This window comes from Canis lupus, chromosome 9, assembly GCF_003254725.2.
Source record: "Canis lupus dingo isolate Sandy chromosome 9, ASM325472v2, whole genome shotgun sequence".
NCBI lineage: Eukaryota > Metazoa > Chordata > Mammalia > Carnivora > Canidae > Canis > Canis lupus.
The window spans coordinates 54,270,672-54,287,211 of record NC_064251.1 but is presented as its reverse complement, the minus strand read 5'-3'; the positions used below and the strand labels follow the sequence as shown (position 1 = coordinate 54,287,211).

The 16,540-nt window shown below is 55.7% G+C and overlaps 1 protein-coding gene across 2 annotated transcripts in view; it reads left to right on the top strand.

Moving 5' to 3' along the window:
* The window catches only part of LAMC3 (laminin subunit gamma 3), a 58,825-nt gene that overhangs the window by 18,881 nt on the left and 23,404 nt on the right, over positions 1–16,540 (top strand). For both annotated transcript variants that reach the window (XM_025475512.3, XM_049114401.1), the window contains exons 4-11: positions 2,966–3,132; positions 5,231–5,419; positions 5,498–5,615; positions 7,353–7,451; positions 10,005–10,141; positions 12,570–12,680; positions 14,641–14,833; positions 15,013–15,131. In XM_025475512.3, the coding sequence (XP_025331297.1) occupies positions 2,966–3,132; positions 5,231–5,419; positions 5,498–5,615; positions 7,353–7,451; positions 10,005–10,141; positions 12,570–12,680; positions 14,641–14,833; positions 15,013–15,131 (1,133 nt within the window). The remainder of the gene's footprint in view (positions 1–2,965; positions 3,133–5,230; positions 5,420–5,497; positions 5,616–7,352; positions 7,452–10,004; positions 10,142–12,569; positions 12,681–14,640; positions 14,834–15,012; positions 15,132–16,540) is intronic.

Here is a 16,540-nt window from a genome sequence, read left to right as displayed (position 1 = left end):
TACAGGATATGCTAGGCCTTTGTACCTGCTGATCCCCCTGCCTGCAGATCAGTCCCTGCCCCTCCTTCCCTCCTCTCTTTCCCTTTTTTCTTTTACTTTTTCTTTCCTTTTTGCATCCTACAAGTACACTCATTTTTTTTTAAAGATTTTATTTATTTGTTTGAGAGAGCATACAAGTGTGTGGAGAGAAGCAGGCTGCCCGTTGAGCAGGAACCCGATGTGGGGCTCCATCTCAGGATCATGACCTGAGCCAAAGGCAGACGCTTCACCGACTGAGCTCCCCCAGGCACCCAAGTACACTCATTCATGCCACAAAGGAAGTGGCACTTATAGGAGTGTCTGGCAGTGGTCCAGGCTCCCACCTACACCCAGACTGGCATTCTATCTGATGTACACTTGCTCCCAGTAAAGCTGGTTAGGGGGGACTGTGGGCAGGTGCAGGACTTGAAGCTTTCAAAGCTTCACTTCTTTTAGCAGCACTCCTGACTTTACAAAGCATGAAGTCCATTCACCCCACTTCTGCCCCAGTCTCCTGGGGACCTTGGGTATGATAGAGCTTCACGGGGACCCAAACATTTTTAATGAGACTTTGAGGCACTTCCGTGCAGATGAACAGCTCAGGCCACTCCAAAGCCCCACAGCTGACTACTTGGAAGGAGCCCCGAGTGAGCAGGGGCTGGATTTCTGCCCCTTGCTCCTGGGGGACCTGCCAGGCTCTGCCATCTGGGTCCCCAGTGCAGGCTCCATGTGCTGCTCCGGTGTTGGTCAGTACATGCTCTGGTTTGGTTAAGCGTCTCCTCTCCAAGAAGCAGGGGCCGCCCAAAGGGCAGAGGCCCAGTCTTGCTCCACCTCCCTGGCCTGTCTCCCATGTGGCTGCAGGTACTGTGTGCACACGGTGGGCTGTGGAACCAGGGGAGGCGTAAGCAGTGTCTTCAGCATGAATGCTTGGGGGCTTCCTTCTTGGAAAGGAAAGAGGAAGACAGAGATTCCTGCCCCAACCTCAAGGGGGTGGCCAACAGTGGTCAGATCACTCTCCCAAAAGCATGTCAGCATGCCCCGGAATAACAAGGCCGGGGCCAGGGCAGGGTGTGCTGGCAGTCGAGGAGACTACTCTGTGGCCGGGGGCCCAGCCAAGGTGGAGAGAGGCTGGCATCCCAGCCAGAAGGGCCGGTGTGTGCCTCATCTGGAGATAGGCCAGGACCGTGGACTGAATTCATCCGTGTCCCACAGGCAGAGGGGAGCCTTTGAAGGGTTTGGCCAGGGTGGTTTTAAAAGGCCCCAGCTCCCGGCATCGCATGGGGAAGGATGAGAGGAGAGAGAGACAGAGATTGTTAGAAAGTGGCCTTGGAGGGCGGGCGGGGAGGGCTAGCTGGTGGGTCCACAGGCTGTCTGGGATGGGAAGTTGGCCTGCTCTGGGGGTGATGGCCTGTGGGAGTGGGAAGCAAGGGGCTTCTGGAATTCAGGGGCGCTCATGTACTATTCAGAGAAGTAGAGAGGTTCAGAAAGGGAACGGAGGGCCCAGCTTGCACTTGCAGTGTCTGCACTCTTCAGCCCAGGCTGGGCTGGGAGTGACGGGGAAGTGGGGGTGTCTGGGAGGGCTCCTCCACTCCCACACTGGGTTTGGGTCAGACCACGTGGGGGAGGGCGAGCTCTAGCGCCTCCTGTCTGGGGGCTTCGGGCCAGAGAACATCTGGGCCCCAGCTGCCACAGCCAGACCACCCTCGGGCCTGCAGCCGGCTGGGGGGCAGGTGGGCCGGCGCCCTGAGTCCCGCAATGGCCTAGAAGAATTTCCTTCCTTCCCTAGGGGTCGGAGGGCTTCACGGGGGAGGGTGGTGTTTGCAGACCTCCTCGGAAACATGGGTGGTGCCTGTCTCTTGAGACTGCTGGGTGTCCACCTCAGCCTCTACCAGAAATGCTAGGGCATTACCTGCTTCCCTGGGGCTCCTGTGGAGGAAGCAATGCCCTGTGCCCTTCCCAAGCCGTGTCCCCAGAGTAAACACTGGGGGCACTGGCAGTGGTCACCAGTTTCTTAATGCCAGCTGAGGGCGGAGCATAGAATGCAGCTTATGGGAGCCACCAGGTGACCAGAGGGTAGTAGTGTCTGGGAGCACGGGGTCTGCGTGGAGCAGAACAGGGTGCAAATTCTAGCTCTACCACTTAGCACCTGTCCTTTCGGGGCCTGAGCCTCCATTTCCTCATCTGTGAAATGGGGGTGAGTGTGGTCCCTCCTGCCGCAGCAGGGAAGCTGCAGAGAGGAGGTATAAGCTGGGTCAGGGGTGCCACAGAGGAAAGCTAGAAGCTGAGATCATGGTGTCCCTAAAGCAGCTCAGTCTGGCCCTGGGGATGGGGTCCAGGGAGGCCCCCACGGCTCACCTGATTCCACGGCTCTCCTAACCCTATATATGCGGGTGGATGGGGTGGGAAACGGGCTTCCCAGAGGCACAGAGTCACTGGGGACCTGAGATGAGTTGGGGGCTGTTCTCCGTAAAGAGCACCCTCTTTCTTGCCCCTGTAGACACAAAGGAGGACTGTGTGAGTTAGCTGGCTGGCTGCCCCCTGCCTCCACCCCCTGCCTGTGAGCTGCCCCACCTTCCACCCAGGGGACTGGGATGACTTCTTTCTGGGGCCCTCTCGGCTAGGGCTCCTTCAGCAGCAGCCTCATCAGCTTTGCCATTCCTAACTGGTGGCCTGGGGCGACCTGCGTGCCTCAGTTCCTTCATCTGTGAAATGGGGAGGTTAGGGGGCTTGTGGAGACGCAGTGGGGTCTGTCCGCACGCACAGAGCTCCAAATAGCCCAGTGCAGCCAGATCTCTGCTACCGTTGCCCACACCCCCGCAGGGCACATAGTGGGGGTTCCCTATGTTCCCCATCATTGAGCGATAGAATCAGGGGCCACCTGGCAATTAACCACTCCTTGGACGGTGCCTTCCCCAGTTCCTGGACCCCCTCTTCCATGTTCCCCCAGATGCAAGTGCAACGGGCATGCCAGCGAGTGCAGTCCCGATGGGACAGGCCGGCTGGCCTGCCGGTGCCAGCACAACACCACGGGTACAGACTGCGAGCGCTGCCTGCCCTTCTTCCAGGACCGCCCGTGGGGCCGGGGCACAGCCGAGGCTGCCAACGAGTGTGTGCGTGAGTGTCCTGGGGCTTTGGGCACCGGAGGAGGCCATGGCTCAGGCTGGGAAGCAGCCTCCCTGAGACCTGGCAGTGGGGGCTGCACCCAACACTAACCCCCTGTGTCCCTGCAGGGATGAGGAGGGGCTAGGGTGAGAGCAGGAGGGGCTGTTTGTTCCTCAGTCTTTCCCCTACAAAACGCTGCCCCAGACCAAATCCCCTAGTGGAGGCCACTGCAGTGGGACTGCTGGGAAGCCCCCCTGCCCACCCACCCCCACCCCACTGTTCTTTGTTTCAGTGGCTCCAACCGCAGCTGCTAATCAAAGCCAGAAGGCCCCAGGTCCTGGGGGGCGCTGACCTGCCAACCCAGCCTCTCCCAGGGCCCCCCAGGCAGCCTTTTATGTACTGGTCCCCTTGTGATGTGGCTCTGACCACCTAACCTCAGAGACGGGCTGGGGGGATGGTGCCATCATCCTTCTCTGGGACATGGGGCTGCACGTGGGGTGGTTGGGACAGTCCCTTAACGTCCGCCCCAGCCCTCACCCCAGCTTCCCACGGTCTCCAAGCCCTACCCTGTCCCCCAGATGATCACCTGAACTGCTTCAGGCTCTCTGTGTGTAGCTGGCTGTCACCAGGCAGGAGGAACATGTTCTGGGCCGGCTATCCTCTGGGCGGGCAGTCCCAGGCTGGGGTGTGGAGGGGACCCTGTTCTGTGAACAGGGTGGCACTGTCTGCAGGAGCTTCCCAGTTCCACTGTGGCTCTCGCAGGTTCCTGTTACCCTCACTGGCCTGCCTCTATCAGGAAGTCCCCCCTGGGGCCAAGGAAGCTGTACTGGCTGGCTCACCCATTCTGGGACTGAGGCTGTCTCCGTGGTGGGTTCACAAAAGGCCAGACCACTTCTCCTGCCTTGTCCTTGCCCAGTGGTCACATCTTCGTCCTCTCAGCGACCAGCCTGGAAGCCAGGCCTTCGCACCTGAGCCCTCGACACCCCCCAGGGTGGGCAGCCCTGAGCTCGGCCTCATCCCTGTCCCTCCAGCCCACCTGCCTGCGTCCTTCGCCGTCGTGCCTCGGTGCCAGCCCTAGTTCCCCTCCTCCAGGCCTGAAGCTCTGGCTTCCCTGCTCACCAGCCTGCAGCCCTGCTCCCCCCACAGCCTGAGGCCCTAGCTAAAGTGCAAAAGCATAGTTATGCTCAGCCCCCTGTAACCCTCCCAAAGCCTGCCTTGCTCCAGGGTGAAGTCCACTGACCGTGGCTGCCTGGCCTTCCTGGATCAGGCTCTGCCAACCTCTTGACCTCCCAGCTGAGCCTGCACCCCTCCCTGTTCTGTCATTGTTCTGTTATGCCACCCATCGTGTGACATGCCGGCCCCTGCCCTGGCCCCCGACACTGGGCAGACCTTCTTTGGCTGTCCACAGATTATCCTCCTGCCTGGGACCCTCCCCGCCCGCACCTAGCCGACTCCTTTCAGCCTGTGGGGTCCCTCCTTTCAGCTGCCAGAGACTCCCTGCAGCTTTACACCTGTAGGATTTTCACTTGCTGGCTGCAGCTGGCCTCCATGACACAGTGGGCGGTGCAGTGAGTGCTGCTCGCAGCCCACCCACGCTGGGCTCACCGCGGGAGGGGAGGGGAGCCATCCTTAGTACACACTCCTTTTTTTTAATGAGTTAATGCCTGAAGGAGGGATGACCTGTACTTCCATGCATCTGAATGACCTCGTGGTCACTGTGGGGGGTCACCCCCCACTGTGTGGGGCCAGATCCACACAGTTACTATTGCTGAGAGGATCCATGAGACGTCTTGGAGTGAGCCACACCTCTTGGAGTGAGCCACACCGCCGATGCAAAAGGTGGCCGGTCATGGGCCGTGTGTCCAGCTGTGCACTGTACATCCGGCTTGCCTGGGAGGGTCCTGTGTCTTGGTGCTCCCTTTACTCTCGACGGTCCTGTCAGGGAAGAGCAACCAACTGGTCGCCATGTCCTTGATCGAGCTGGGCCTGCACTTCATCCTTGGCCTTCCTGGGACTGCCTGCTCCCCCATCACAAGGAGGCAGGTGGGCACAGACCCCCTCCTGCCGTGCCAAGGCCGCTCACGCGCAGCCCCCTGCCTCCTGCCCGCAGCCTGCAACTGCAGCGGCCACTCCGAGGAGTGTGTGTTCGACCGGGAGCTCTTCCGCAGCACGGGGCATGGTGGGCGCTGCCTCCGCTGCCGGGACCACACGGCTGGGCCGCACTGCGAGCGCTGCCAGGAGGACTTCTATCGCTGGAGCCCACGGACGCCCTGCCAGCCCTGTGACTGCCACCCGGCAGGTATTGGGCCCCGCTGCCTCGTGCCCCCCAACCCGGCCCCGATCGGGCCCCTACTGCCCTCTGCCCTTCCTCCCCCAGGCTCCCTGCGCCTCCAGTGTGATGCCTCAGGTACCTGCATCTGCAAGCCCACTGTGACGGGTTGGAAGTGTGACCGCTGCCTGCCTGGGTTCCACTCACTCAGTGAGGGAGGCTGCAGGTAAGGCGGCCAGGGCAGCGGGTGTGGACGGAATGCCAGGGAGCAGGAGGAAGGGGACGTAGCTGTCTTCCTCATTCTGCAGCCACCCCAGTCTCACTTAAGCACTAGAGACACCAGTCCCTGGAGAATGTGAGACAGGGCATGAGTCCCATGGAAGCCCTGCTGGTCTTGGGGGTCCAGGGCAGGCTTCCAGTGAGAGGCACTGAGTTCTAGTGGGAGGCCTGAGAAGCAAGGGCTGCTGAGAGAGGGCAGAAGGACAGGAGTTCCAGGTGGAGGAAGAGCGCATGCAAAGGCTCAGAGGCAAGTGCAAAGGCAAAGGTCAGTATGGATGAGCAGTCGGGGCGGGGAGTGCAGGGCAGGAGGGTGTACAGAGAAGGAGGGTCCAACAGGGCCTCTCAGGTCTCAGGTGGAGCTGTGGACAGATGTGAGGCTGGAGGCCAGGGTAGAGGCTGTGGCAGGAACAGCTGAGAGACATGGCAGCTTGTGCTTGGGTTTGGCCATGGAGAGGCAGAGAGCTGGACGGATTCCAGAGCCCCTTGGAAGGCAGAGTTGGCCAGAGGTGGTCACTAGGGAGCAGAGGAGGAAGAAGGGATGAAGGCTGAGCCGCCAGGCACCTGGGTGGAGGGAGGCTGGTCACGACACGACACGACACGGGGAGCATAGTGTAGGGAGAGGCTGAGTCTTGCAGTGCTGGTGGGGCATTCAGGCAGAGAGAGATGGGCAGGGGGCTGCTGGGGTCTGGACCTCAGAAGAGGGGGTCTAACACGCTGGCCTAACTGCATCCCTTGACTGAGAAACACCCATGACCGAAAAAGTAAAGCTCTTAGAAACTCATACACTCTTAACTGAACTTGGCTTTGGTTATAACAAACTCTTTGTGTATTTGAAAGGCAGTGGAAATGCATTGGGGTTGAATGGGGAGTCTCGGATGCCCCACGGAATACTCAGTGGTTCTAGGCACAACTGGACATTAGGTGTGAACTCAGATGCTTCCCCAGGGTTTCTCTGGCCTCTGGGCTTTTGCACATGCTCCTACCCCAGAGTATTCTTCTCTCCCCAGCCCCCTGCCTCTCCCCAGCCTGGGTCTAGCAAACCCTTACACTTTCTACAGCTCTTAGCTGAGGTACCAGTCTCCCAGGAAGTCTTCTCTCTATCTGTCCTCTGGTCCCCATCCTAAGCACCTCCTTGGTGTACCTATAGCCTCTCATACTTCCTCTTAGGAACATCTCAAAGTACAGTACTTACTTGTTTACTGGTCATTGTCCTTCTTCACTGGACTCTAGGCTCTGTGAGGGCAGGAACCATGGTCTTGTTGGATGGTTGATGGATGGATAGGTGGATAGGTGGATGGATGGGTAGGTGGATGGGAAGATGGATGTGTGGATGGATGGATGGATGGTTGGATGGGAAGATGCATGGGTGGGTGAGTGGATAGGTGGGTGGGTGGGTCAATGGATAGAGGCTGGAAGGATGAATAAATAGATAGGTGGTTGGAAAAATGCACAGATGGATGAGTGGGTGGGTCGACAGATGGATCACTCTTCAGGTGAGTGGATGGGTCACTTCCTCACCAAGGTGGGAACAGTACAAGCCAGGCAGCAAGCTCTTGGGTCAGACTGCCTCCTGGTCGTCTAGGGAATGGGGAAGGATAGTGAAGTTCCTTTCAAGGAGGATGGTCTGTCTTCAGTCTGGAGTTGCTTATTAGACACCTTTCCTACTATCCTGTCTCATTGGCAGACCCTGTTCCTGTAGTCATGCTGGCAGCCTGGGCACCTGTGACCCCCACAGTGGACGCTGCCCCTGCAAAGAGAATGTGGAAGGCCATGTGTGTGACAGGTGGGTGAGCCGATTCAATGATCAGCTTGCTGGGAGTGACTTTTCAGGGCTTGTGGTGGAGGAGCAGGGACATGGTCCCTATGGACCTGGCATCCTTCCTGGAGCAGCATGGGTCTGCCATCCTGGAAGTTACCTAAAGGTTTTGACACTGAGGGCACCTCAGTGGCTCAGTCGGTTAAGCGTCTGCCTTTGGTTCAGGTCATGACGCCGGGGTCCTGGGATTGAATCCTGCATTGGGCTCCCTGCTCAGTGGGGAGTCTGCTTCTTCCACTGCCTCAGAGGGAGAGGAAGAGAGAATCTGAAGCAGACTCTATGCTCAGCAGGGAGCCTGATGTGGGGTTGTCTCCCAACCCTGAGATCACCACCTGTGCCAAAACCAAGAGTCAGATGCTTACCTGGCTGCGCCACCCAGGAGCCTTGACACTGTTTATACTTTGACCTCCTACCACTGATGGTTATGCTGTGATAGCCGTTTTCTTTTACATTTTAAAAAGAAAGAGCTGGAAAGGATAGGAGAGGTGATCTAATCCACGGATAGCAAATATCTGGTACTCCTACCACAGCCCTCCCTGCTCACACCCGGGCAGACATCACTAGTGGAGCATCACCTGACTCAGCATCATATCGTGGACTCGAGTCTTATCAGTCTGCCCTGGGCCTCTACTGGCTCAGGAAGTAGCCAGTACCAAACCGGTGGCTGGCCCTGACCTTGACTTGCCTTGGTCAGCCCTGGGCTGCCCCCTCACCTCACCCACATGTGACCTGGGGTGGGAGCTGGGCTCCCTGCTGGGGACCCTCCCTCAGGTGAGGAAGCAGAGTGGAGCTGGGGAACTGGACCCCATCTGGGTTTTCCCACAGATCTGCCCCCACTGCCTTATGCCTTGAGGCGGTCCTCCCTCTGAGCGTCACTTTGCCTGCTTGTGAAATGGGGCTACTTGCTGAGATGTGTTTCCTTTTTTTTTTTCTGAGATGTGTTTCTCACAGCTGGCTGGGCATCGCGGCCATCGACAGCTCCTTATGAATTGGATACCTCTGCCTTGGCTGACTCAAACAGAATGCCCGGGGTGCAGTCCAGGAGTCTGTGCAATGTTTCTCCAAGGCTCCTTGGAGAAAGGGCTGATTCCAGGGCTGGGGCAGGGCACATGCAAGACAAGCCCAGAGTGTCTGTCTGGTACTAACAGAGAGCAAGGAAGTGCTTAATTAAAAACAAACAAGAAAAAAGCCTCTAAACCAGGGTGGGGGCCTGTGTCAAAAAGACACAAGCCCGGGGCAGCCCTGGTGGCTCAGCGGTTTAGCGCCGCCTGCAGCCCAGGGTGTGATCCTGGAGACCTGGGATCAAGTCCCATGTCGGGCTCCCTGCATGGAGCCTGCTTCTCCCTCTGCCTATGTCTCTGCCTCTCTCTCTCTCTCTCTCTCTGTGGATGTCTCTCATGAATAAATAAATAAAATCTTAAAAAAAAAAAGACAAGCCCCAACCCAAAAGAGCTCCCAATGCTAGAACAATTTGAACAACAAAATAAATAATGACAGTATTGGATTATAACACAAAGAATAAAATAAATATCCGTGAGTCCACACTGATATACACAGATGAAGGGAAAAATAAATACACCAGGACAAAGGGACAAATCTTCCTGGCAAGAGAATCCCAAATAATAAATGTAGAAGGAACGGGGTAAATACAAAGTCAGTTCAAATTTCGCAGCAACAGTCGCTGTGGGCAAGAGCCACCTAATTTAGTGGGCAGAATTTTAAGGAGAATTAGGATATTTGCGTAGCCCCAAATACCTCCCTTATAAAATATTTGGTAATCACTGCGGTGGTCTCAACATATACCCGCAAGTCTTTAACACCCCGCTCTCCAGGGGACGGGGTTTAACTCCTTTGCACTGCTCGCTGCATTTACTGACTTCCCTCCGACTGCAAAAATATGGCAGTTTTGCAGTGACAGGCAGCAACCTGACCCGGTTGTGAAGGTTAGCACTCCTGGTGTCACACGGGTGTCATTTACCCCAATGTGATGTGACAAGAGGGACATTTCTCTTCTATTTCTTCCCCAAACCCATGGCCCCAGTCCAATCATGAGACAGCATCAGAGAAACCCAAATTGAGGGGCATTCTACAAAATATCTGATTGGACCGAGAGCCTTCAAAGGCGTCAAGGTCGTGAATGACAAGAATATCAGCATAGACTCGAGGAGGTGCCTTGGTCCTGGATTGGATCCAGGCCAGAAAACTGACATTGGTGCAAAAAGGGCAGAAATCCTAATAAAGTCTGCAGTTTAGTAAATAACATTGACTAATGTGAATTTTGTGGCGTGGTGAAGGGCGCCGTGATGTTGGGTGTTGGCATTAAGGAAAGCTGGTGAAGAGGCCACAGGAATTCTCTGTGTGATATTTGCAACTCTTGTAAATCTGGGGGAAAAAAATCTTCTTCCCAGCCACTTCCTCCAGTTGATTCTGACTCCCATCAGTCTAGCTGGGATCTCCTGAACCTCCCTGACTCATTTGGCACCTGCCCTCCCCACCCCCGGGGGAATGTTGTCCTTTCAGATGTCGTCCAGGAACATTCAACCTACAGCCACACAACCCAGCCGGCTGCACCAGCTGCTTCTGCTATGGCCACTCCAAGGTGTGTGAGGCTGCTGCCCAGTTTCGGGAGCACCACATCATCTCTGACCTCCGCCAGGGTAAGAAGAGCCTCCCAGGGTCTGCCCCTGGCCCAGGTTGGGCAGGCTCTCCCACTCTGAGGAGATCCTGCAGGGGCGGAGGTGGGAGGTGGGAAGAGCGGGCAGCCCCAGGCTGCAGGGGAGGCGTCTCCCTCCACACACAGGCCATGCAAGATGTGCTTCTCTGCACCTGTGAGTGCTCCCCAATACCTACCTGCAACTCTTGGCTCCCTCCATGGCCCCTGCCTTTTGACTCGGCTCCAGCAGTATTGGGAACTTTTAGATCCTATCGGGGAGTTTCTAATCAGTTTGTCAAGATTGGCCTCCCTTGGTGCATCCTAGTACTGGGGATTCAGGCTCAATCCCCTGGACTCTCACTTACTGAGCACTTGCTGTGTGCCAGGCACTGTGCTGAGCTCTCTCCATGCATGGAACCCACAGAGTCCTTAGAAGGTAGGTGCTCTCATTCCTATTTTACAGAGGAGACAGCTGAGGCCCAGAAAAGGTATGTCACAGGATTTAGTGATTGGCACCCAGGTTTTGACAAACCGCTCCTGAGTTTTGCTCTGAGCTGCTGTGCTGGCCTTCTGTCTGGGGGCAGGGTCCAGGGATGCCCCGGTGCCCTGGGTGTCACACGCATCTTTGGAGCTGGAGGGGCAGTGGAGCTCTGAGTTAGATCACAGCCTGCGAGGCCCCTTGCTGTGCCCCCACGGAGTCTTCCCACCCCTGCATCTCTGCCAGGCGGGGAGCAAGGTATCAGCTGGGCTGGAAGCTTCCAGCGCCTGCTCTGGGGTGTGCCAGATGTGGGGGCAGTGCGCCCTCTGCTGGACGCTGTGCAGCAGGCAGGACAGAACCAGGGGTTCAGCCTTGAGGTCACCTGGCGGGGTCTCAGATGTTAGCAGCAGACGGGTCACATTTTATAGATCTAAGAACAATACCGCTAAACCGCTGCACCACCGGGGCTGCCCAGCACTTTTCTTTATGTGGCCAGTTTGTATGGGTATTTTCCTGTATTCAAAGTAAAAACGGGATCCCTGGGTGGCTCAGCGGTTTAGCGCCTGCCTTAGGCCCAGGGCAAGATCCTGGAGCCCCGGGATCGAGCCCCACATCGGGCTCCCTGCATGGAGCCTGCTTCTCCCTCTGCCTGTGTCTCTGCCTCTCTCTCTCTGTGTCTCTCACGAATAAATGAAATCTTTTAAAAAACCAAAAAAAAAAAACAAAGTGAAAACAGTAATTTAAAAATAGCTATATAGTAATTCACTTAAAAATGACCATAGTAGATGTATAACATAAAATATCAGCCTGTGAAAAAATAGCTTAGCTCTTTTTTAAAAAGACAAAAAGAGGGGAGTGTGCTGGTATATGTTTGCACATCTCTTTACGGTTGGATTAGTAGAGTTCCGTCTGTTGTGATAGCACGTGACTTGCAGTTTCTGGAAAATTCTACCCATTTGTGGGTAAGACACAGCATGAAAGATGCAAACTTTATCTCAGTGTTCCTGAGAAGACAGCCCGGCCTCGTGGGCCCCTGAAAGAATCTCAAGAATCATCCCGGGTATTCAGACCAACTTTGAGAACTGTTGCCAGGGCCACAAGGACTTCATTCTCCCCATTTTGCAGATAAGGAACTGGCTTAGAGAGGTGAAGTCATTTGCCCCAGAAGCTAGTCTAGCACCGGGGAGGCCGCAGACCTCCTCTCTCTGACCTCTTCATCCCTCCCACCTCACCCCTCCAGTGCTGCAGGGATTGGGCCTCCAACCCCCTTCCCAGCCACGTCCTCCAAGTCATTTGCTCCTTGCCAGGCTGTGTTTGGTGTAGTGCTATCACCAGAGGGAGGGTGGACAGGACTGGGGAGGGAAGGTCTGGGTTCTCATCCCGGCTTGACTGCTTCCTAACCAGGTGGCCTCCCTGAGTGCAGTGGCTAATGACACATGTACCTGAAAGACAGAAGTGGTGAGGTCATGGGTGAGGAAGTTCTATGAAGACCTTTAGATGAGGTCAGGCTCAGTCTGGTTAGAGATGGCCCTGATGGCCCAGTGCCCCGTACTGGGGTCTCCAGACTGTCATGTTGTATTCAGAGCCCACCAAAGGGGCAAGGCAGGCCCAGAGATCTGACCTTGCCCTAAACAGCCAGCACCCTGAGCTTTCTAACTTCTCCTGGGGCTACCTCCCATCCTAAAACCCCTACCCTGACCCTGGGGTTGGAGGATTCTGAGCTGTCTGGCTGTGGGCAGCACAGAGCATGTGCTAGCACTAGCTGGCATTCACCGCCCCCCAACCCCTCCCTGTCTCTAGAATGATCTCTCCCCTTTCTGGGTCTAAGGGAGTTGTTTCAGGCTGTGCTCAGGCCTCTGGGGGCCATCCGTGGGACCCTGGGAAGGCTATGAAATAGGAAGAGGTGGAGGCCGCCCTCCAGAGCCTCACACTGGCGTGTGTGTTTGCTGTCCAGGAGCCAAGGGCTGGCGGACCGGAAGTGTGGGGGGCCCAGAACATCCTGCACAATGGGGCCCAAGGGGGCTCCTCCTGAATCCCGAAGATGAGGAGGAGCTCACGCTACCAGGTACCTGCTGGACTGCCCCTGTTCATTTCCTGCTATGACAAATTACCACCAAGCTAGTGGCTAAAACCAATGCAGATTTATTCTCTCCGTGTCCTGGAGGCTGGAAATCTCAACTGGGTCTCGAGGGGGCTAAGATCCCAGCATGCACTCCTGGGGCTTCACGGGAGAATCCATTCCCTTGCCTTCTCCACCTTCTGGGGTCCGCTCGCCCCCCTCAGCTGGTGACCCCTCCTCTGTCTTCAGAGCTATCGGGTCTCTCCCTGTTACAGCACGGTGACACCAGCTCTTCTGCCTTCCTCTTCCGTGCATTAAGGACTCTGTGATGACCATGGGCCCAGGTGGATAATCCAGGATACTCTCTAAGATCGGCTGATGAACGGCCTTCATCCCATCTGCAACCTTAATTGCCCCTGCCATGCAACATACCATATTCACAGATTTCTTGGATCAGGACATGGATACCTTTGGGGCCCATTTTTCTGCCAACTGCACACCCTGTGGGGTCTACTAGAGCCCCCCCTCACTTTCTGATCCAGGCCTTCCCACTGGGATCCTAGAGGTCCCCAAAAATCCCAGTACATTTCCCATCAGTTTCTCACCTTACGAGGCCACTGCACCCTCCTCCCAGAGGCCTGAGGTTCCTGCAGAAGCAAGAAGTTCTAGATTATTCTGACTACCACTCCCCCTTTAGTAGGGCAACTTTGGTCTCTTGGAAACTGCACCAGATCTGGAACCAGGATCCAGGAGTCTATTCTTAGCTTTCCTGTGGCCAGACTCCGGATCCACTGGCTCCCCCAGCCCAGTCCTCCCTTTGACCTCAATCTCCAAGGAGGGCCAGAGCAATGGTGCACAGACATCTGGGTTGCTATGTGGACACAGCACCCAGGCAGGAAGCACAAGTCACAGGGGTCCTGAGACCCCATCTTGGGGCAGGTGCTCCTAGCTCAGAGGCCCAAGAGAACGAAACACACACTATTCCGTGTCTGCTTTGTTGATACATTTATTTTTATTTATTTTTATTTATTTTATTTAATTTTTTAATTTAATTTTTTAATTTAATTTAATTTAATTTTATTATTTTATTTTATTTTATTTTATTTATTTTATTTATTTTATTTTTTGTTGACACGTTTAAGAAAAAGTTATTCACTCAAGAAGTGCTAGCTGGGTCCTGTGCATGCCGCGGCAGGTGAGCAAGGCAGCTGGATGGACTCAACCATTTTTATTTCACTTCTTGATACGCACACGATCTGCCAACATGTTCCACCTCCAACTGACTCCTGAGTGCCAAGGCTGAAGGGAGATAGGGGGGTCGGGGGTCCTGCTGGGCCTTTTGCTGCCACGTGGCAGATTTTCAGCTGAAGCAGTTGGAAGAAAGAAAAAGTCTGAGTTTGAAGGCTGTGATAGGGCCCCTGGGTCCTCCGTGTTCTTAGAGTGCCACTGCCTTCTTTCTGCTCAAAGCATCTTCTGACTCCAGGGGAGAGCGTGGCCTTGGGCTGATTGGCACCCCTGCTTCACCACACATACAGCAGGCTTGCCTTGAACCTGCTCTGAGCCTCACTAAGCTCCCACACGTGTGGGGTCACCAGAATCTGCTTGTGGGGTATTGTGAGCTCGGCTTGTGAGGGGGCGGACACATGTATCTGCTCTGCTCCCATAGATTCCACTGTCCCATCAGACTTTACTCATCAGACCCCAACTCCAGACAGTGACAGCAGAACAGCGCGCCAGGCGGGGGCCCTGTGTCACTGCGGGATCACAGCCCGCTAAGCTGGCCTGCAGGGGTTGGTGGGGTTTCCACCTCTGCATCTGCTGTGCAGGGAGCCCGTGGCTTTCTCCTTGCTGCCGTTTTAACTTGTTTGAATGTTTCATTGTCAATAAAATCAACATACTGGAGACACTTAAAATCTTCAGAATTAAGCTAATAAAGTGAAGACAAGCCTTCCTCTCTTGTCTTCAGAGAAGTTCCTGGGAGATCAGCGGTTCAGCTATGGACAGCCCCTCACCCTGACCTTCTTGGTGCCCCCTGGGGCCTCCCCGCTTCCTGTGCAGCTGAGGCTGGAAGGGGCTGGCCTGGCCCTGACTCTGCAGCACTCCAGCCTCTCCAGCTCCCTGGATGCCGAGCAGCCTGGGGAGGTACAGCTCAGGTTCGAGTAAGTGTCTCCCTGTGTCTGGGGAGGTGGGGCTGGGCGGTCAGAGTGGTCCCTGAGGTCAGGGCATGCTTGGATTGTCCTGCGGTCCAGGGCCTCCTGCCCTTTCCACCCCTGGTGGTGGCTTCTTGGCACCAGCTGCCCCCAGCCTTGAGTTCCGGTTTGACTCCCTCCCCCGCCAGGCTGCAGGAGACCTCCGAAGATGTGGACCCTCCCCTGCCTCCCTTCCACTTCCAGCGGCTGCTCACCAATCTGACGGCTCTGCGCATCAGGACCAGTGGCCAGAGCCCAAGCCCTTCCGGTCAGTAATGATAAGGAGCTCCCCCATCAGCAGAGCCAGCTGGGCCCTGGGGCATCCTCGGGCATAGCTTTGCTGAGTCCTCAGAACGGACAGCTACGTCCACCCCTGTTTTACCACAAAGACCTCTGAAGGTCAGGGGACACTTTGCCAAAGGTCATCTAACTGGTAAGGGCTGGGAGGGTGGACCCTGAGGACAGGTGAGGGGCCTAAGGGTGGACAGCACTAAGATGTGTGGCCACGAAGCAGTCAGGAACAGTTGGATGTTGTCAGGCCATGGCCGAGTCCACCATTGCCAGAAGGGGGAACTTTGAGGGTCCTCAGTGGGTGCAGGGTGGGGTGTCTCAATGGTCCCGGGGAGGATCTCAGAGTTGGCTTCTCCTGCTGGGCATTGGTGGAATCGTGCCTCAGCCACCCTGAATGCCGATCTGGTATCTAAACCTTCTCAGGGAGGCTGCTGGGCGGGACCCAGTTTCCAGGGGGATTTCTCATCCTGATCACATAGTGAGTGTCCTGATGGTCCTCTGACCTGTCCTGCTTCCCCCCTCTCTCTTTGATGTACATTCTCCTTCTCTCCCCCTGCCCCCCTGCCCCTCCACCCCGTCCTGTAGACTAGACTTGTTTGGTGCCCCCTGTTAGAAGAGCTATTTCGCATAGAACACCCCTTTACTATCTGGGAGGGAAATGTGTAGATATTATAACCTACCTAGACACAAGATTTTAAGACCAATCTGGAATCTTAATGGTAACATACAGAGTGAATAAAAGGCAAGTAAATGACACACAAAAGTGATCACTGATTTCCAAAGTGTCGAGTGCTCGACATGTGTCCATGTGTGCACGACCACACTGGACAACAGAAAGAGATAATCACTGTCCCCCACTGTGATGAGTAAGTGTGGGTTTCTCAGAGAATCTGAAGCTCGGGAGCCATGTGCGTACACAGAGAGCAGGGAAGTTCTAAGGCAGAGGCATGCGTGACTAATGCTAGAATAAAAACCAGGGTCAGGATGTGCAGTCCCCAGGCAGACTTCCATGAGGAGCGTCCAGTGGGGCACCCACAGATGGAGATGGCAGGGCCAGGAGCTGCTGGTGTGCCTGGTCACAGGTAGCAAGGAGATGGTGAGTGGGGGGGGGGTGTGGTTCTGTCAAAAGGCTTCCTCAGCCTCAGTGGTTTTGTTGCTTTGTTAGGGGAGCAAAATGCCTTGGCTGAGTAACCACCCATTTGTGGATGAAGCTGTAAAACCACATTTTGAGCATCCATCTGAATATGATTAACCTTTGTCCCTTAACTTAAACCCTTTATGTGCGGCGTCTTGAAATCATCAGTAAATGGGAATATTTGCCAGATATTTGTGATTGGGGCAGATACAGAGGGGACCGTACCAGGGACAGGGTGCACGCTGCTGACA